Raw genomic sequence first — 20,152 nt, forward strand, 5'->3', positions numbered from 1 at the left:
TTGGTGCATGGAGTTAGGAGGTTTTATTTTGTTTGATATGACAGTCTTGAAAGATGTGCGGGCTTTAGGGTTGCAGACTGAGAAGTGGCCGAATGGTCGGTTACGTAAAAACTGTATTTTGAGTATTAGTAGTCTTTTGTAGTGGTTTATGGGATTGAAGTAAGTTTGGTTTGTTCTGTTATGGTTCTGTATGTATGTCTTGTGGTTATGGTTTTGGTTCTGCTGTTGTTAGTTTGTGATTATCTGCCTGAAATTGGGTTGACTGCTAGATCTGGATAATAATAGTGGTGTAGACTTCGGATGCATGATGAAGACAATAGATGGACCTCGTATATTCTGACAATGGCAGATAGCAAACAGATCCATATTGAATGTAAATGTTTGTTTGTAGACAGTAAACACTGTTATCATCATGTGCTGATAAGGTCACGTGCCGGCCGGATTTGCTGGAAATGCGGCATGATCCATGACATCGACGCCGATTTCATCATCAATCGCAATCCCAATAAGCTATTGAGTTCCTGAAACAAGGCAGGAAAATGCATCGCAGCTGATTAATACCCCTTCAAATTTGCATCATTGCTCTCCCCGTCATCCCAGAATGAGCTATAGCTAAGCTCCATATTTTACAACATGGCAGCTCACAGAACATGGCTCCTCCGCTCAATTCCTCGCATTCTCCCCCAACACTCCTCTGTCCGATTACGTCCTCTGGCTAGGACACCGGCTTACGCTCTGAAAGTTTGGTCTCAGCGGTATAATAGCACCGAGGCAGACTCCAAGCGATCAGAGTATCATCAGCAAACGCCACTGCCCGATCATATCTCCGAACCGTCACATCTGAATCCGTCCCCCGAAGATTATTCGCGTTTCATCTTTCAGGATAAATGTCGCTCGACGATATATGCCGGTGCCGGTGGGCATGGGTGTGTCTCGTTTCTTCGTGAGAAATATGTCGAAGAGGGTCCGCCGAATGGTGGCGATGGAGGTAGTGGCGGGAGCATCTATATTCAGGCCGTTGAAGGCATGACGAGTCTACATAAGCTTGCTCGTAGGGGGATTATAAAAGCCGGTCGGGGGAAGAACGGGCAGGGGAAAAGCAAAGGAGGCAAACGAGGCAACGATGTCCTGCTCCAGGTTCCTGTCGGCACCGTCGTTCGCGAAGTCGATCGTTACGACCCGGTCACAGAGGAAATCGTGCGCCGGAAACGTGAGCGCAAGGAAGCTGCGGCTGCTGCTGCTGCTGCTGCGGCAGAGGAGGGCGCAGAAGAGAGGGATGAAATAGATGAGCTTGGGTTACCGTCTATACGACATGATCGCTGGGTTCTTTACCCCGGTGCCAACCCATCCGATTACCTGACTACGGTGTTTCCGAATGATCCGCCCCGGAGACAACATATCGCTGCACTGGAACCGCAGGCGCCGATCTACCTCGATCTCTCGCAGCATATGGACAAGCCGATCTTGTTGGCTGCTGGAGGTGCCGGTGGCTTGGGTAACCCACACTTTGTGACTCGCAATATGAACCGGCCCACGTTCGCATCTAGAGGTGAAGGTGGCATGCGCCTGGAGCTTGAGTTTGAGCTGAAGCTGCTTGCGGATGTTGGACTCGTGGGAAAGCCCAATGCAGGAAAGAGTACATTGCTTCGGTCGTTGACCAACAGTCGCACCCGAGTCGGAAACTGGGAGTTCACGACGCTTTCCCCCAATATTGGTACGGTGGTCATCGACAATCATAAAGGGCGACCTTTGGTGGAATCCAAAGGAAAGGCCCGGCGGACGAACTTTACTATTGCCGACATCCCAGGTCTGATCGAGGATGCTCATCTGGATAAGGGCCTTGGCCTAGGGTTCCTACGGCATATCGAGCGCGCTGGTATCCTGGCGTTTGTGGTTGATCTCAGCGCAGGTGACCCTGTGCAAGGACTGAAGGGTCTCTGGCACGAACTGGGCGAATACGAGCGCGTCCGTGACGTCGAAGAGTCAATGAAAGTTGAGGGAGATGATTTAACCTGGAATCCGCCCACTCATGGTCTTCCTGAACTACAATCCGAAAGTGCAATTCAGAAGCTCAACGAGGTTGCGTCAAAAGCTAAAGACGAACTTCCGGCTTTGAATGTTTCCCCAATTCACACCAAGCCATGGTTTGTGGTAGCCACCAAGGCTGATCTCCCGGAGACTCAAGAACGCTTCAAGACACTGCGTGACTATCTTGCCGCCGTTAAGAACGGCGAAGAGGAACATCCGGGCGGACATCCCTATGGACGGAGAGACAAGGTCTGCGCGGTTCCTGTCAGTGCCATTAGGGGCGAGGGAGTTGCGGGCATTCCAAAGCTTGTTGTGGATTTGCTCGATTAAGCAACGGCGACCAGAATTGATAGTACTAAATGTGCCTAAAAGGTGTATATATAAAGAGTTTGTAACATAGGGTCGGAGTTGATGGTTTGGGGGGTGTAATACTAACAGGGAACATGTTTATATGAAGAGAAAACTAGTCTAGTAGCACAATCAATCTCGCTCCACAATCCCTCTTTCTGGTGAAAGTTGAACGCCTTTTCAGCATCTCTAACGTGTAGTTGATGACAATCTCAATAGATTCAAAATTGTCATTCGGAGATAGCGGGGTTTACACGCTAGTCTGGATCGGGATACTTAATTGATCCTCGGAAAAAGGCGCGACCAGAACAACATCAACATTAAACCATCCATCACTCTCTTGAGTCAAGTCCAGCATCTTCATGCAGACATAACCCCTACTCCAATCACATACAATGCGATAAGAAATAACCCGCAAAGAATGCGATACTCCCCAATCCACCTCCAGCTTCCCAAAACTCTCCTCGAGATCCTCAATATCCGCCCCGACGACCCCATCCTCCGCTGCTTTCCGGACAACAACCTCGATACACTTCACGACCACCTTCTCGGCGATCCCGACGGCGCAATCCAGCTAGCCGACTCAAAGCTCCGCGTATTCCCCTTCAAAGATGTCGACATCTGCTGGCGCCGCTACTACACCGACGCATGCATCTTGAAAGCATGTCTGACGATCGCCGAAAACTGCGGATTTCCGCGCTGCGAACGCAACGGACCCCCGAATCTCCCTCCTAGTCCTTCCCCTGCTCCTCCTTCACATCCCGGGTCCACGGCTCTCACTCGCCGGCAAAATATACTGAGGATTATCGACGATATCTGCTCTAACAAGGAACTGATCGAGGTGGACCCGGATGCAGAATGGCTCACGCCTACGATACACATGCTCGACAAGGCATTAATAATGACCGGAGCACCATTGAGGGAAGCATTAGTCCTAGCGGTGATTAATGCGCTGCAGGGTGCGTGTCCGACGACCAAGCGGAACAACTTGACTAAATTCGAGTTCCCCGATGGATTGGACCCCGATGAACTTGCCACTCCGCTCTTCTCTGACGATGCTGCGCCGACGCCTGAGATCTGTTTCCCTATACCCCGAGTATCGAATCTACCGATGTGGGGTACGTCGCCCTCGTCGCCGAATTTCCGTGATCATGCGCGCCAGAAGAAAACACCGCTTGTCATTACCGATGCGGTGAATGACTGGCCGGCTATATCGACGGGGTCGTGGGCGTCCAAGGAGTTCTGGATGCATCGCACTTTTGGTGGAAGGAGACTTGTCCCTGTGGAGATTGGGAGGTCGTATACGGATGAGGACTGGGGACAGCGGTTAATGCCCTTTAAAGACTTCGTGGGGAAGTATCTTGATAGGGATAGACACAGCGATGATGCAGGTCCGACGGGATACTTGGCGCAGCATGATCTGTTTTCTCACATGCCGACTTTATTTAAGGATTTCATGCACCCGGATTACATTCACATTGACGCACCCAAGGCAGAGCCCGGCACCCCAGCCTACATCCGACAGCAGAGAGAGGAAGAGGAACGGAGACGGAAACTAGAAGAAGAGGCCATCTCAATTCAAGAGAAAGAAAAAGGACCCAAATCCGACGCCGACTCCGACTCATCATCCTGCCACGAACCCGACGACGATGGCCCGCACCTCAACATCTGGATGGGACCCTCATGGACAATATCCCCGCTCCACTTCGACACATACCATAACATCTACGTGCAAGTAGTAGGCGAAAAATACTTCCGACTATATTCTCCCCACACACCACTCTCGCAGATCCACCCGAAGGGAAAAGAACCCGTCGTTAGACGAAGGCCCGAGGATGGGCAGGATCCTCATCAGTACACTCAGAATCAGCACTACCACGAGCAAGAAGAACCTGAACTTGTGGATATGTCCAATACCTCGCAGGTTGATCTCGCAGCTATTGAAATGTCCCCTGCTGAGGCGGACTATTGGGAGGAGCTGTGGCCTGGGTTCCTGGATGCGGAGTACGTCGAGACCGTGCTTAAGCCGGGCGATATGTTGTATATTCCCATTGGGTGGTGGCATTATGTCAGGAGTTTGAAGGGTGGGATTGGGGTTAGTTTTTGGTGGGATGGGTGTTAGGTGCATATAGCATTGCTATCTTCACCGCTGATACGAGTTGTATGATAGATTTTGGTTGTATACTAGGGTGCTGGAGCTCGAATTTAAAGTGGTCAGGCCCCAAAAAGGCACTTAATGCCATGTATATACACTGGTTCTAACAGCAGTGTCTACTCGAGTGAGAGGATTAGTTCTGTGCCCTCCTCGCCAACACCAAAGGCTTCCCAGCTTCTATCGAGTCACCCGGTTGAACCAGGATCTTCTCCACGGTAGACCCAGCAGCGAGGGACTCCGTGCGCACGGCAATCTCCAGCTTCATAGCCTCCAGAATAACCACTAGCTGATCATTGTCAAGCTTATCACCTTCCTTGACTTCTACTTTCCAGACATTGGCGTTCAATGGCGCTTCAATGGGGGTGATGTCAGGGTCTAGACCAAAGAGAGTGGCGATTAGCTCTGTCCGTTCTGTTTCGGATTAAGGATTGTGTGAAGGGGGATAGACATACCCTTCAATAGACTCTCAATCGTATCCATCGGGATACCCCGTTCTGCTTTCTCCTTCGCCCACCGCTCAAGCAGTTCTGTCTCGAGCTTGTCCATCTCAGCTTGTGCCTGTCGCTGCTTGCTCCGAATAGCTGCGACTTCGTCCGCGGTGTCACGGAGGAGTTTATTGTGCTCCGCCATGTCGAAGATCACCTCTTCCCATTGGTATTCATACCTGCCGCTGTTGAAGAGAGCGAGCTGCTTCTCGTATTCTTCTTCGGAGACGCGGTAGAAGGTGATCTGGTCGAAGTCTTCGAATAGCCATGGTCTGTTGGCTTCGTAGCCTTTCTTGGAGCCGAGAATGTCGACGCCCGGGATGGTCATGCCGGTCATTTGGTAGCCGCCGGGTGAGTCTACGTTGTATAGTCTGCTTTCTGTTAGCATGTGGGTGTGGGTGTGTATGTGGCTGGTTTGATGCTTACGCCATGCAACTACCGCCCCAGGAGACTGAGCCGGCTGGTGTGTAGACTCTGCTGGGGTTCATCTTTGGGCAATTCATCCGGTAGCGTGGGTCGACAGGGAGGGAGAGCGGGAGACCAGTGAAGAAACCAACTGCTATAACCATGAAGGAGGCGGTTAGGTAGATCCGTTCGAACTTGTCTCTGCTGAAGGCATTGTTCTTCGCTACGAAGTCGATGTTGTCGGGCAAGTAGGAAGCGTAGGGACGCTGCGTCTCCATGTATCGGGTGATTGCGTCTTTTTGTCTCTGGCTCTCGAAGGAGAGAGGGAGCTTGAATAGCCGACTGGGGAACTTCGCTTGGCTGAGATCACCAAGTTTTGTCTCGATGTCACAGAGGTAGGTTAGGAGCTTCTTTTGTGGGATTTTTAGTCCGTCATAGTAGATCATTAAAGCTACGTAGAGTTAGCACATAGTCTTGGATGGATTAGTGTAAGGGAAAGCTTACTATTTCCGCTTCCCATAATTGAGATTAGCCCGTTCGCAAAGGTAATATCGCCAGTTCCTTCAGTCAAAGCTTTCTTTAAAGCAGTAGCTCTACAGCGATGGTTCAGATCAAAGGACCCAGTGCCGTAGTCAACAAGCAGATAGTCGTCGCCGGCCTAACTACATGTCAGCTAAATGAATGTGAGCGACTGAATGAATTTCTGGCTTACCTGACGATATGAAACAAGAGGTTGGCTCCCACTTTCCTGGATCTGGTGTATGACACCCTGTCCACGTTTCTCTGCTGTCAGCTCTGGAGTTAGGTCCCCATTGACGGGCGATATGTTACTGAGATCACCCCTTTGGCAGCCTTGAGCAACCTCTTCGATAAACCGTTCTAGCCCTTTGCGAGCGAATAGAGCATCCTCCAAAGACGTAGCACGGTATTTCAGAGTATCACCTGCTTTTACCTGCCCCAGCTTCCATAGGTCGGCTTTGCAGATTGTATGACTGCTGACGAAACCCCCCAGGTCAGGCGCATCCACGGGGAATATGACCGGGTCATCACCCGTCCAATTGAGAGATCCTATTGCATAGCCGTACTCGATCAGATTAGAAGGATGCGCACCGCCTTCACCACCATCTGTGCGAGCCCAAGTAGGCTTCGGGCCTAGCAGACGGATGCCTCCTCTAGCGGCGTTGTGCGATACTTTGAAGCTTGCGCTATAGAGCATGTCAATGCTGTCGGGAACGAGATACCCCTGATCATACGGTCCTGGCATGGCCATAAACTCCCAGTGATCAGGGTACTGAGGAATAAGATGCTGCGGTAAGCGGAGGTCACCGCTCACTTCTGGTACTTGGGTAGTAATCGAAAGAAGGTCACCAGAGGCAAGCTGTCTGCCTTGATAGCCCCCGACGCCAACACCTGGAGTGGTTGATTTGGATCCAAACCACTCTGCGACATTCAAGAACCCTCCAAAGACACCAAGGTAAGCTCTGCAGCCGTTACCCGTTGTTTTCCCGATTTTCAGACGCTGGCCAGCTGAGACCTTCACCCTCGACCACATCGGGAGGGGTGCGTCGTCAAGCTTAGCTTCGATTGGAGCACCACATAATGAGATCAGTGCTGGCCCCAGAAATCGTAGTTCCGGTCCACTCAAGGTTATTTCCAAGGCCTCCAGACCCATAGGGTTTCCAACAAGTGCATTCGCAATGCGGAAGGCCATGGGATCCATCGGCCCCGAATGGCAAAAACCCCTTCCCAAGGTTGGACGGCCAGGCCAATCTTCAATGAGTGTATATGCACCGCCAGAAATAACATCAATAGCAGACAGTTGGTAGTTGAAGTCATTAAGAAAGCGAGTCAATGTTCTCCCAGCGACGAAAGTGTCATCCGCAAGAACATCAGCCAGGAACGCCAGGTTTGTTGGAGGGCCACAGATACGTGACTCTGTTAATATTGTCTTCAATCCTTCAATAGTCTGCTGTCTGCTTTGAGAGTGATACATAACCTTCGCAAGCAGCGGGTCTGAGAATCTTGCGTTAGTAATTTCCTGCAGAAGTATAGCTCTGGCAGCCTACCGTAGTTTGCTGACACCTTAACACCCCTATAAACCCATGTGTCGATTCTAGACCCCGGCAGTTCCTTCCATTCTACCGTCTGCAGTATACCAGGGCAGGGAGCAAAATCTTTGGCCGGATTTTCGGCGTAAACTCTAGCTTCGATGGCGGCACCTGAAGGCGCGCTTACTGCAAGGCTTGCCAGGTACGCTGCGTCAAGGCCTTTTCTTCCTGAGAGTTGAGCATTGGCCTGTTTTAACATCAAGTCCACCAGGTCAATGTCGTAGCATAGCTCCGTTATGCCATGCTCGACCTGGAGGCGTGTATTCATCTCAAGGAAGAAGAATGCGCCAGTTTCGTCATCTACAAGGTATTCGATCGTCCCAGCCGATCCATACTTAATTGACTCCGCAAGGCGGACGGCCGCGTCACCCAATCTCTCCCGTAGCCCAGGATTTCTGGTAACAAACGGACTTGGGCATTCTTCTATAACCTTTTGATGTCTCCTCTGAATGGAGCATTCACGTTCACCGAAGTATATGGCCTTACCATCCCCGTTTCCGAACACTTGTACTTCAATATGATGACTTGACGGATAGTAGCGTTCGATGAAGACGCCGTCATTCTTGAACAAGGCCCCGCCCCTAGATTTAACGGTGGCGAAAGAGTCACGGACTTCTTTCTCTGTGTTGCATGTAAGTAAGCCCATTCCGCCACCCCCCGCTGTGGCTTTCAGCATGACCTATGTCGATGTCAGCTCCATTACCTAGCAGATGAGGGCTGAGTAAGTGTACTGGAAACCCAAGTTCTTTCGCTATTGTGACAGCATCATCCTCGCTCTTTACCAGTCCCTTCGAGCCTGGCACAATAGGAACACCGGCTTTTGTAGCAAGATCTCGTGCAGTGTGCTTGAGTCCGAAGGCTTCGATACTCTCCGGTGAAGGACCCACGAAGGCTATGCCTGAGCTAGAAGCAGCTCGTGCAAAGTCCGCGTTTTCGGATAGGAATCCGTATCCTGGTATGATTGCATCTGCTTTGTATTTCTTCGCGATATCGATTATTTGTTCTCTGTAGACGTCAAAATGTCACCATTAATCTTTGTTTTGGCTTAGATCAGGTGGGATACTGCTCACCCGTCAATATAGGCCTTGGATGGTGCCCCTTGTAAAAGGACGGCCTCATCTGCCAGGTGTACATGGGTAGAAGCAGCATCCGGTTCAGTATAGACCACCACTGTCCGGAGATTCAGCTTCCTGTAGGACATTAGACGCTTATCTTAACGTAATCTGATAATAATTGCTCGTACTTCGCTGATTTCAGAATTCTGACGGCGATTTCGCCGCGGTTGGCGACTAGCAATGTCTTCAGGGACTCCATTGTGAGTAACTGGTGAAAGGTCGGGGACGCAGGGTTCCTTTGGGCGGGATCCTCCTAATTTATAAGGAGAAGCCCAAGCTTTTATCAGCCTTTGTACTCATCCAAGCACTGGTACCCGATTTGGGGAACCGGATGATAAGAGGTATGATGTAGGATGGATCGACAATCGTTGGAGAGTTGGAGAATGTGCGGGGTCAGTCTTGGGTTCGCTGATAAGCCAGATATGGATTTTCTTGTCACAAGTAAACCTCAAGAGGTATTTGTAGAAGAAGCTAAAACATTTGCATAATTGCTATTGCTATAATGGCTCTGATAGGCTGCCTTTATTTGTATTGTGGGATTCATATCACGGTATGTGTTCTCGTCCTGGCCCTTCTAGTTTATGATCCGGGGTAACGGAGGAGTTCAGCGGCTTCCCGAATTTTGGGAACACGCCAAAGTCGGGACCCATTGCTATAAGCTTCCATAAGCTAAGATTGTCTTGGTTCTCGAATATGATTGCTCAGTATGGCCGCTGGTGGTTCGCTATTGAATGAACCATCCAAAGTAAGTTGCTGGGTGGCGCCGTTACCCCGCCATTGAACGCCATGAGGTGGCTGGGCTTGGAGTCAGGCCCTTTTGTATTAGCAGTGAAGAACCCTTGGGAAGGTTTGGGGTATCGGGATCGCGTGGTCTCGTCATGGATGCTGTTGTGGGCGATTGTCGATACTAAGGTAGTACTAAACAGGCGTGTCCCGGGTTTGCAATGACCTTCAATCGTGGGAATATATACTTACCGCTTACACTGCCGGGGCGTATAGCAGTAACATCGATTCCCAATTCAGGGGGGAACGATAAGTGTTAGTGCCATAATATTTCCATTGGATGACGGTACGGATTAGAACGTAGCTGCAAAAATTAAAACTAAACCTGGGAACCATTGGGATAGAATTATGTCGGGGACAAGCTACTACTATCCCAGAGAGGTGATTTGAGACATTCTAAAAGTAGCATCCGCTATGCGCTAGCCTGATTTAGCAAAAACAGGCACCGTTCTTCAACAAGATCCGATATGGTGTAGTGGCTAACATCGCCGTCTCTCACACGGCAGCCGGGGGTTCGATTCCCCCTATCGGAGCTCAAAATTCCTTTTTTTGCTTTTTGCTTATCCTTTCTGCCTCCCCCATATGCCTACACCTACTGTTCCAAATATACATTCCCCCCCCCCTCCTTTTCAGACTAAACATGTTCCTTGGCTTCATTAGCTTCATGTTGCCATGAAAAGGCTGAACATGTTGAATTAACAGTCTTAAATCATCTTTTCGAGGTGACATGTTTACCCGTCCATCCCACTGGTTGATTGCACATTGAGGTGTGTGTCACCGTGTGCATAGGTAGTAAGCGGCCACCTGGTTGCATTGCATGTGCTTGTTGCTTGCATGCATGGCACAATTCCGCGGAAGTCCATGCAACTGTGTTGACCCTCCTCACAGTTGACTCTTGGGCATTGTATAGTCTTCAAGACCAGTAGATAGCATTGTACCTATCCATTACTGGAAAGATATATAGTTTGGCCCATTCCACTTAGCCCTACAGCTTATCAAAATCAAAGAACTACTTATCTATGTACCTTGTCCCCACTATGAAGCCATCATCCCCACCACATGTGCACATGGTAGACTTTATAGCCGGCAGCTAAACCTTCGGGATGTAGCTTGTACGCTAGCCGGGGATCGCGACCTGGTCGCAGTTCCTGAGACATCCGGGTAATTGATATATGTAATGGCTTATCAGTTTGATCTAAATCCAGTAACTGTTGTTATTCGACTTCGCATATCGTCGCCTTCTGCGATTATTGACGGTGAAGTTGAAGTGCCGGTGACGGAGGTTGACTGACCATCTGTCTTGACCATCACTCAGCTAATTGATCCACAATAACAATGATATCATGTTATGTTGCTGTTAGCATTGGTCTGAATTGTATAACAACGGATCAGACACTCCTTTAGACTAGCATCTGCTCACCGTTATTCAGTCCTTTGCATCCTCCCAGCAACAGATGATCCATGGTGAGGGAGGTGGGGCAGTGGTCCGATATCGTCGGCGCCACGATGATTCATACTTATTTGCCTGATTGGGTTAAGCGGCACGCCCAATGGGCACCCCGCACTGACTGGGCGTAAACCGAAAAAGGGCAAGCGTTGTCAATGGAAGGGCGTGCAGGCGCGCAGTGATCCAGTTTTCTCCCTCGTCTCCCTTCAGTTCTTACGACTACGCTGCCTTCCTCACCTGCCGTTGTTCATGGACTGGGTCAATCATCGGCCAAGCCGACTGGACCGAACACGATGGACATGCATCAGTCTCACCCTTGGAAAACTGCTAGTGCTTTCAGTCGAGCTCTTACCACCCCCCTAAAGGTTAGGTCCACGATGGATATTCCTACTGGATGAATGGAACCTGCTAGCATCAGTGCCGGCAGGGTTCTCCGTTCCGGTATGCTTTTGGTACCCCAGACGAAAAACATAGTCTACCTTGGATCCTGGCTCCCTCCGCTTCTCTCTTGCTTATTCTAAGTCTTGGTCCTCCATCTCTTCGCCATAACTTCTCTGTTCCCAGTGTTTCGACCTAGGACGAGACTACTTTCGTGTGTCATACTGTAACCATAAATTGGAACCCCCCTTCATCATAGATTCAAGCCCCATCAAGTACTCCAGACAAGAATGGAGTACTTCGACTTCGATGAAGCCTCATGTGGTTCCAACGTGCGTGAAGATGATGTTGCCTCGGACAATCTCGAGTTCGACGAGAACGAGGCCACTGAAAATTACAACGCCATCTTCCAGGAACAGAGCCTAGAGTTTCCCAACGACAACGAGCTACCGGAGCAAGATGCCGGTGAACTAGACAACGGCGTCTATCCCATGAGTCGTGCCGAGGAGCCATGCGACTTTTGCAGGCACATGAATCTGGATTGCTTTGTCGCAAAGAGTGGAGTGATGCGTCCAATTGGTTGTACTTGCTGCATTTCGCTTTATCGCGAATGCAGCTTCACCCACGCTCGAGCACCCGGCAAGTTCTTGGATACCTTACATCCAATCTCCGAGAATACCTACATCCATACCGGTGGTTTGACCGGAAAGAAGGCGCTCAAATCGCTGTCCTTCATTGCTGAAGATGATGGCCGAGCGAGGAAGAGCAAGTCAAGACTGGCGCGGGAAGCGGTCCGCATCCTCAAAGCATGGCTCCAGGAACATTGGGAGCACCCCTATCCAACAGAGCAGGAAAAGGACGAGTTACAGCAACGCACAGGTCTGAAGAGGATGCAAATCTCCAACTGGCTTGCTAACGCTCGGAGACGTGGTAAAGTCCCTCCTGGGCCGCGCAACTCTTCCGCGACGGGCGCAATCAACATTCCCGGACAAAAAGGCGTGGACGTCACTTACATGACGCCCATCGAGCGTTGGAAGCACTCGCCCCCGGAAAACGAACCCGCTGCCACCTCTGATATTCTGCGAGCCCTGGTGACGACCGACCTGAATCATGACCGACAGCGCGCATCCAGACCAGGTCACGTGCGTTCCCTTTCCCGGAAGACTGGGTCTAGCAATGACTCAAGCCATGCCAACTCCAATTTGTTCCATGCCCCCTCGGTCAGTAGTCAGGAAACAAGTCAATCGGCCACTCGTTCTTCAATATCAGACCTCTCTTTTGCCTCTGCCTTCTCCCACCGATCCTCTCTCGGTTCCTTCGGCTCTATGGAGCGGAAGGAACGCCGTCGCCGGCGCAAGCCCTCACTTCCCGTCAACACCTTCAATCAACACAAGGCACGCAATGCCCGCATATACCAATGTACTTTCTGTACCGACTGCTTCCAAACCAAGTATGACTGGCAACGCCATGAGAAGTCACTACACTTGGCTCTCGAAAAGTGGACCTGCTCGCCTTTGGGGGGAGTGGCCTTCATAGATGGCGCCAACCGTTGTGTATTCTGCATGGCTGTTGACCCCAACAACGATCATTTAGAATCACACAATTACAGTATCTGTCAAGAGAAGACACCCGCAGAGCGATCCTTTTACCGGAAGGATCATCTCAACCAGCACTTGAGACTGATGCACAACGTCAAGTTTAACTCATCCATGAACGCCTGGAGGAGCACTCTGACAGAATTCAAATCCCGGTGTGGATTCTGCGGGCTGAGTTTAACAACTTGGAAAGACCGAGTTGACCATTTGGCTTCCCATTTCAAGAACGGCAGTACCATGGCGCAGTGGCAGGGCGATTGGGGGTTTGAACCCTTTATTCAGGGTCTGGTCGAAAATGCAATGCCACCATATCTCATTGGCGGCGAGCAGAAGACTCTGAATCCTTTCAGGCCACCCAATGCTGCACAATCAACTAATCTGCTTCAACCAGAAGATGCGAATTGCTATAGGCGCCTGCAGCGTGAACTCACCGCATATATCCACAACCAGAGGGCCGCTGGTACCATCCCGACAGATCAAATGATACAGGACGAAGGCCGGCGAATCATATATGGAAGCGACGACCCATGGAATCAAACGTGCGCCGATAACTCAACTTGGCTCAGCCTGCTGAAGCGAGACACAGGACTCGAAGTTCTCCCTGGGTCAGAGCACATTCAACTATCCGACTTGGGTATGCGACCGCCATTTGCTGCTGCTGACGGCCTAAGACAGGCCCCAGCCGAAACCAGCATGTTATCCAGTCCTCTCTACCCCAGACAGGGCACATTCAGTCCCGTGACCCCCAACTCTGGACTCCAGAGCCCCGCCTTTATAGGGCACGGTCGGTCTTCCTTTGCTGCGAGTGCTCCTGGGAGCTCGACCGGCAGCTATGCCGAAAGTTCTGGCTTTCTCCCGTCTCGGCCCTATTCCAGGCTGTCGGCTGACGTGGGGAGTACCCTGTCTGCTGGCATTGCGTCCCTCAACACGCCTTTGAGCGGATCTGTCGACCAATTCGTGCAAATGGGGTTCGATCCCGAGTTCTTACAACAACTGAATGAGCGGTATGATGAGTTACCGTTGGACGATCTGCAGGGGCTATGCTTTGAAGAGAGTAGTAGGCGTGAGAGTGAAGTTGGAGCTAGGAACGTTGGACAACATCGGGTAGAGCCAACTGGAAAAGCACTGCCTTTCTCTACACCTGTCTCCGCTCCCATAGCCATCCCCGGTATGCGGAGCTCCGATGTGTTCGTGTCCGACACGGGTCCCAACGAGGAGCTTGCACCAACGACAGATCTGGGATATCCAGGTATGCATGAGGGCCGTGAGCAGATATAATGGTGATTGATGAGGGAATCGGTGTTGTAGATATGCGGCAAGTGTAGATAGTCCATGACTGAGAGGGTCATGAGGTCAAAAAGTTTCTTATACTTCTATTTGCTTTTGTGGAGAGATGGAATTATTTCGGGGATTTTCTCGCCCTTCTTCAACTGCAAACATTCATTTCGTGGGATGGAAAAGCGAGCATGTACAGGAGATAGCCACAATTAATATACCCTTTGGACTGAAATCGACGAATGCTCCTTGCGTACAACATCAAGGGCGTAGTATACAATTAGTAGTGCTGTCACAGGGCGTAAAACAACACGAACAATCCGATTGGCTGGCTTACCCACGCCACTGAATCATGGAACCGCCGAGTCACGGGCCTAGAATTGGGTGCCTTATCGGAGGGGCCAACAAACGGCGCACTGTCTGACATGTGAAAGCCGCTGGTTGAAGTTTGCGCCGGAACTTTTCTCTCACGCCATGCACCTAAGCAGCTTCCTGCTTGTGTTTCACCCTGCCATGTGCTTCGACCGATGGCTGGACATTCAGTAACTTTCTGAAACGCCAGAAAGTCTATCTGGTCGTTCGTGGACGCTGTTGCCGTTCTCTGCGTCAGACATACGCTGCCAGCACTGTCTCATGGTTCACCCCTCATTGTCGTTTATATTCATTGTATAGGCCCCTACCTTCGCAAGATGGATGAATTCGATGACTTAACAGCGCTGAGCGATACGATGGTCTACCGCCAAGTAATCATGGCCTTTTCTCCCGTTATCCCGGCCTCGTTTCGACGGCGGATCTCCAGACTATACCCATCAATGCATCGGTCCGTGAAGTCAGAGGCCAGCGCTAGCGCCAGCGCCAAAGCGAACACAGCTGGGAAGGCCGGAGGTGATGCGATGGCCGCAATGCGACAGACGTCTGAGCCAGGAGAGCTGGAGTATGTGGCACCGCTGCCTGATAAATCGTCCGGGCCCGCCTTTCAGCGCCCCAGTACTGCAAGCAGTGCTAGCAATGGAGTAGAACCATGCTTCTCTCCTGGCCCTGAGAAATCACAAGAGCTCAGCGATATCTCTAGTCTTAGAAGCACTAGATCTAGCGGTGTCTTCAGTCCAGTGGCTCCGAAATATGAAGCGGAATCCGGACTGCGATGGAATCGGATTGCGCCTGGTTCGTCTTACCGCCTGTCTTTAATTCTGTTCTACTCTAGGACAGATGAAGGAAGTTTCTAGTACTAGTCTGGCTGACAGAATTTCAGCACTCAATCTCCTGCAGAATGCTTGTCATGAAGCGCAGCAGCGGCAGTGCGACAGTCGCTTGGCTCGGATGTTGTACGTTGATGCTCTAAGTTACCTTCTCGATGGCCTCCCCGACGATATGAGCACCCAAGAAATCATGATAATTCAGGAAAATCTTCCTGCTGGTGTCAAGGAATCTTTGGCTGCGCCTGCCGTGACTGATCCATCCGCGGCAGGGCTTCACAGTATGCTTACGGGAAAGAATCTTCCGCCTGAGCGATCTTACCTTCATCGACTGCTGTCGTCGACTATCATCTACTTCTTCATAATGTTGCAATTCCTCATTCCATATGTGAAAATCCTCGTGTACCATCTGTACCGATATGAGCGATCCCATCGGTTAACGGAACGCGCCGTAACAAAGGTTCTGGATGCGGCTGATAATTTTGGTAAAAGAGGTATGGTTGTGGGGGCTGCAGTCCTGAATTACAACGAAGGGAGAGTGAGCGCGAATATGATGGAGCTTGCAGCCTGGTGGGTGACAAGCATTGCAGGTGGTATCTACGAGGGATTTGCGGAGGGCATGGTTATCATGGGAGTCACCCAGTCGCATGTTGAGCTGGGGAAGGCTTTTGTGCAGGCTTCGCGGTCATGAGGTACGATTTGAGCAAACTAGGTTGAAGAAGTTGGGTATGTATTCTAAGCGTAGATATAGACTATTATAATGTGACATGACTATTACACATTAAGGGGCATGCACTTCTACCATGACTGTTTTGTTTCATGCGCTATTGTATACTTTTCCCATGTGAAGTGGAGATGCTACCACGGAAACCCAGATAACCGCCGGAGATAAGCGGACATAAGCACCTCCGACTCTTCATCTTCGCTCGCCGCACCCCTGAGCATTTCCGACCACCAATTCCAAGCATCATGTCGACAACCCGCTTGCCCAACGTCCCTGCGCTTCGGAAACAGCAGCTTCTCCTAGAATTGTGAGCATGCTTAATACCACTCGACTGACCAAACCGTGGTGTTGACTGTCTCTGCAGCGCAAGCTTGCAACATGCCGCTCCTCCGGGAACTTACATGAGCCTCAGTCCGGGCGATCCAACGCTTTGGTTGGGAGTCATTTTTGTTCGCTCCGGTATGTATATCCAACCTCCTTTAACAATCTTATGATGGCTGCGAACTGACAATTTTGTCTGTATAGGCCCCTATGCCTCCGCCGTCCTCCGCTTCCAGATCCGTTTTCCCACGTCCTATCCCGATATGCCTCCTCTAGTGAACTTCGCCACTGACGTCTTCCATCCCTTGATCGTCCCTCTCACCACATACACATTCAGCACTGGTGCCTCAAGCGAGGATCCGGTCAGCGCAACAGACGAAGAGCGGCTACCCCCTGGCGGGTTCAGTCTGCGGCACGGATTCCCGCACTGGTTCGGCCGTGCAAAGCGAGCTGGATTACAATCGGCCACTCCGCCTAGAGAGACCGCCAGTGTACGTAATTCGACTGCTACTAGCGAAGGGGTGTCCAACACCCTCTGCAGGGAAAGCATGTCCGGGGATAACGGCACTGCCGCTGAACCAACGGAGCCTCAGTCGAACGAAGAGGACGAAAATGAGAATGAGGATGAAGGCGAGGCCGTCGCCCCGTCGTCGGTAGAGAAACCGGTCGAGCCTAGGAAGACCGTCCCTGTATCAGAACTGCTGGATTACATTCGGTCTACGTTCGATAATGAGACGGTCCTTGATTCTTTACCGTTGGAAGCAGCTGGAAACCCGAGTGCGTGGCATGCGTGGAAGGCTCATCGGAAGGGAAGCACTGCTTCTGCATCGAAGAAGGGGAGCCCGCAGGCGAGGTCCCCGGGAGACTGGCATTGGGATGGAATCTGGGCGAGACGGGTGCAGAACGAGATCGAGGCTAGTAGTTCGGATGCGATGTTGTATGGGAATGCGACACGGGGAGGAGTTGAGGAGATGGTAATTCCTGATACTCAGTGTGATACAAATCAGTTGCTAATAAGCTCACAGATCCGGTTCAGTCGCCTCGATGAACCCACCCTTGCATCAGTCAAAGAGATGATGATTCCACGCACAGAGGCAGTGCGCGAGTAACTCAATATACCCTTAATAGACCCGATCATGGCTCAGTTGACCTGACCTGATCTCATACATAATAAAAACTTCATTATTTAAGGCTGTCATCATTACCCATCCATCCATCCATCGTGCCTGCCTAGTACGTCACATTCGTGGCAGTGCCAGAACACCCGTCCATACATTCATCCCCTCTATAACCCCCTCCCAAAAGCATCTTAACTACTTACTTACCACCTACTCATCCAATTACCAAAACCCATACCTTCTACAATACACCCATAATCCAATATGTCTAGCTGGTATTCACAATACAAATCATCCATCACCGTCATCCTCTTAGTCCTCGTCCCTATAATCGTCATCTGCAGCATCCTCGCCATCGCCCTCCTATGCTCGGAATTCTGGAGTACCCGAAAATCAGTCACCTGGGTGTTCTGGGTCAAGCCGCAGGATCGTCAGAAAGGGAAACGAAACTCGACACAGCCGGATCTTGAACGGGGTCGGAACCCGCCTGCTTATCAGGAACCGCTGCGCAGACGGGAGGAGGAGAATTGAATTGGGGATTTCGTTCTGGTGAACAGATTTCATGATTGATGGTGGTTGATTGGGGTGGTGATTCTGGATAGAGAGGCTGTCGTGGTTTTGGTCGAGTGGTATGAAGATTGCCGATCTGGTTTTTTGGATCTCGTGAAATAGACTGCGAGGGTATGAGAATAGACTTTTGGCGCACTGTATCGGGGATGTTATGGATATGAGACGACTACTGAGTCTTGGACGGCCTGCTTCTGTGGAGAGCTGCTCGAGAGAGACGTTTGGTTGAGATGATACTGATGCAGGTCGTTGGAAAGGTTCGACTGATACTGTTTTGGGACATTCACAGGGCGTGGTTCGGGCTGATGATGGAGCGACTTGGCCTATGCCGGTGAAGGATCTTATATGCCAGGGACTACACTAGAGGATTGGCTTTTTATATGTGGCTGCCACTATACATGTGATAAGTCACAGGCAGGCTACTTAAGTTGCTTAGGGAGTATGCATCCGTGAATGACAGTATAGGAGTTATGGCGTATAGTTTCATGTTAACAGTTTGCTGTTTTAGAAGCGGGGAATCAATCTGCTCTTTATGCTATTACTTCAGTGCACTCGGACTTCGGTTTCTTAGATTGAGGGGGTTTACATGACTTCCGTTCGAACTATACATTTTAGTCCGTATCAGACGCTATACTGACATAAAATGGGTATCACAAGTTCATATCAATCTATATACCATCACCCCCAACCTCATCCCCATCCTCAAATCTACCCTCCACAAAATTCCTCAACCTCGGCGCATCCTCACCATTATTCTCCCTCCCCCTCAGACCCCACACCGGCTCCCCATCATCATTAAACTCCGCCCACTGAAAGAACCCACATCCTTTCTTCCCCGGCGCAAAGCCAGCATAACACATCCACATATACCTCCCCCGATTCTCCCTCTTCCTTTGCACACACCTCAGCACCGTATGTTCCCCGCACCGACAACGGGGTGTATACCGCGGATGCAACGACTCGCGATACCAGCGATAAGTGATATTAATCCTCGCTGTACCGGAGACAGGATGCGGAATGACCGTCCTAGCAGGGACAATGGAATGTTTCCATTCCTCTTGCATCTCTGCATGCATGATGAGGAGAGAGTTATGCGGTAGGTGGATGGAGATTTGGCCTCCATCATCACCATTACTTTCATCCTCATTGTCGGTGTCAACAGGAAGGATCTTCCTCACGCGAAACTCCCTCTCCACGCCTAGACTCAAGCTCCCGATGACGGGTCTCGGGCCGAGATACGTCAGTTCGTCGGAGTGCCAGCCTACGCTTTCTGTGGGGCCGGCGTAGCAATTTACGAATGCGGCGTTGGGAGTCCATTCTAGTGGGGATTGAAAGGGGAGCTTGGGGCCCCGGGCTTTGATCTGCTCGTTCACGGTGCGTTGGACTTTGGCGGCGACGGTGCGCATGTGCGGGGTGATTTGCCGGACGTTGGAGCGGTAGGTGCCGCCGTAGGTGTATTCTGAGGTGTGGGAGTGGTGGTCCTCTGGTGTGGAGACGTAGATGCTGGCTGAATGGGGGCTTTGGACTGTTCGGTCGAAGAGTTGGAAGTGGGGTTTGGTGAAGTGCGGGGATTCGGAGAGGAGTTCGGAGAGGAGGGCGTTTGCGAGGGATGGGGGGAGGAAGTTGTGGATCAGGGTGCAGGGAGTGTGTGCTGCTATGGAGGCGGGGGAGTAGAGGTGGAGGGTTTGGCCTTTCTTTGTGAGAGGCCTGGGGATGGTGGTCGGGGAAGTTGAGGTTAAGCATGTTTGGATGGCTGGGGTTCCTGGAATGGCTGTCGCGCGTTTCTTGAACGGTGGCGTCGAGCCAGACTGGACTTGGGTTTGAGTTTGAGCTTTGATAGTGGATGAGGCTGTTTCCACGCAGCCGTTGCTCGAAACCAGGATTTCCATCAGCGTGTCCAGGGTCATGGTTGGGAAGAGTGACATCAGGAGGGCCAATTTCAGGTCGGTGGACTCTTCGTCGGTTGTTGTTGGTGGCGGAGGGCTCCGAGGCCTCTTCCGGGAGACGAAGCGATCCATGGAGAGGATCTCCAGGTCGAGCTGGAAGCCATGAGGGAAATGGAGGGGAAGCTGGGGAGGGATGTTGAAGGTTTATTTGAAGGTTT

The 20,152-nt window shown here is 51.0% G+C and overlaps 7 protein-coding genes and 1 non-coding gene across 8 annotated transcripts; 6 read left to right on the forward strand and 2 right to left on the reverse strand.

The window, feature by feature from the left end:
- The first annotated feature begins 493 nt into the window (after positions 1-493).
- Positions 494-2,520, forward strand: BO88DRAFT_404629 (GTP-binding protein Obg). Its single transcript, XM_025706672.1, has one exon. It carries the CDS (start codon positions 634-636, stop codon positions 2,356-2,358), a length of 1,725 nt encoding a protein of 574 aa, XP_025563409.1. The 5' UTR covers positions 494-633; the 3' UTR covers positions 2,359-2,520.
- Positions 2,521-2,711: 191 nt separating this feature from the next.
- Positions 2,712-4,818, forward strand: BO88DRAFT_404630 (putative JmjC domain protein). The gene has a single exon (XM_025706673.1). The coding sequence runs from the start codon at positions 2,798-2,800 to the stop codon at positions 4,496-4,498; it is 1,701 nt and encodes a 566-aa protein (XP_025563410.1). The 5' UTR covers positions 2,712-2,797; the 3' UTR covers positions 4,499-4,818.
- BO88DRAFT_339265 (bifunctional urea carboxylase/allophanate hydrolase) lies at positions 4,665-8,843 on the reverse strand (the record flags this gene model as incomplete). The annotated part of the gene is made up of 9 exons (XM_025703019.1): positions 4,665-4,906; positions 4,984-5,387; positions 5,443-5,872; positions 5,926-6,079; positions 6,134-7,434; positions 7,488-8,208; positions 8,261-8,534; positions 8,600-8,719; positions 8,773-8,843. The coding sequence occupies 9 exons, from the start codon at positions 8,841-8,843 to the stop codon at positions 4,665-4,667; spliced, it is 3,717 nt and encodes a 1,238-aa protein (XP_025563411.1).
- A 1,045-nt stretch (positions 8,844-9,888) lies between these two features.
- BO88DRAFT_t137 lies at positions 9,889-9,960 on the forward strand. The gene has a single exon. It is a non-coding gene; the product is annotated as a tRNA-Glu (tRNA).
- Positions 9,961-11,082: 1,122 nt separating this feature from the next.
- On the forward strand, positions 11,083-14,360 carry BO88DRAFT_404632 (putative homeobox and C2H2 transcription factor). Its single transcript, XM_025706674.1, has one exon. The coding sequence runs from the start codon at positions 11,543-11,545 to the stop codon at positions 14,123-14,125; it is 2,583 nt and encodes an 860-aa protein (XP_025563412.1). The 5' UTR covers positions 11,083-11,542; the 3' UTR covers positions 14,126-14,360.
- Positions 14,361-14,571: 211 nt separating this feature from the next.
- Positions 14,572-16,108, forward strand: BO88DRAFT_404633 (uncharacterized protein). Its single transcript, XM_025706675.1, has 2 exons — positions 14,572-15,286; positions 15,375-16,108. Exons 1-2 carry the CDS (start codon positions 14,812-14,814, stop codon positions 16,007-16,009), a joined length of 1,110 nt encoding a protein of 369 aa, XP_025563413.1. The 5' UTR covers positions 14,572-14,811; the 3' UTR covers positions 16,010-16,108.
- A 147-nt stretch (positions 16,109-16,255) lies between these two features.
- BO88DRAFT_37502 (putative ubiquitin-conjugating enzyme) lies at positions 16,256-17,596 on the forward strand. Its single transcript, XM_025704321.1, has 4 exons — positions 16,256-16,349; positions 16,407-16,501; positions 16,568-17,337; positions 17,389-17,596. The coding sequence occupies exons 1-4, from the start codon at positions 16,288-16,290 to the stop codon at positions 17,470-17,472; spliced, it is 1,011 nt and encodes a 336-aa protein (XP_025563414.1). The 5' UTR covers positions 16,256-16,287; the 3' UTR covers positions 17,473-17,596.
- Positions 17,597-18,716: 1,120 nt separating this feature from the next.
- Positions 18,717-20,121, reverse strand: BO88DRAFT_387869 (putative CUE domain protein; the record flags this gene model as incomplete). Its single annotated transcript, XM_025704831.1, has 1 exon — positions 18,717-20,121. Exon 1 carries the CDS (start codon positions 20,064-20,066, stop codon positions 18,717-18,719), a length of 1,350 nt encoding a protein of 449 aa, XP_025563415.1. The 5' UTR covers positions 20,067-20,121.
- Positions 20,122-20,152: the final 31 nt, after the last annotated feature.

The sequence above is a fragment of the Aspergillus vadensis genome, assembly GCF_003184925.1.
Source record: "Aspergillus vadensis CBS 113365 unplaced genomic scaffold BO88scaffold_10, whole genome shotgun sequence".
NCBI lineage: Eukaryota > Fungi > Ascomycota > Eurotiomycetes > Eurotiales > Aspergillaceae > Aspergillus > Aspergillus vadensis.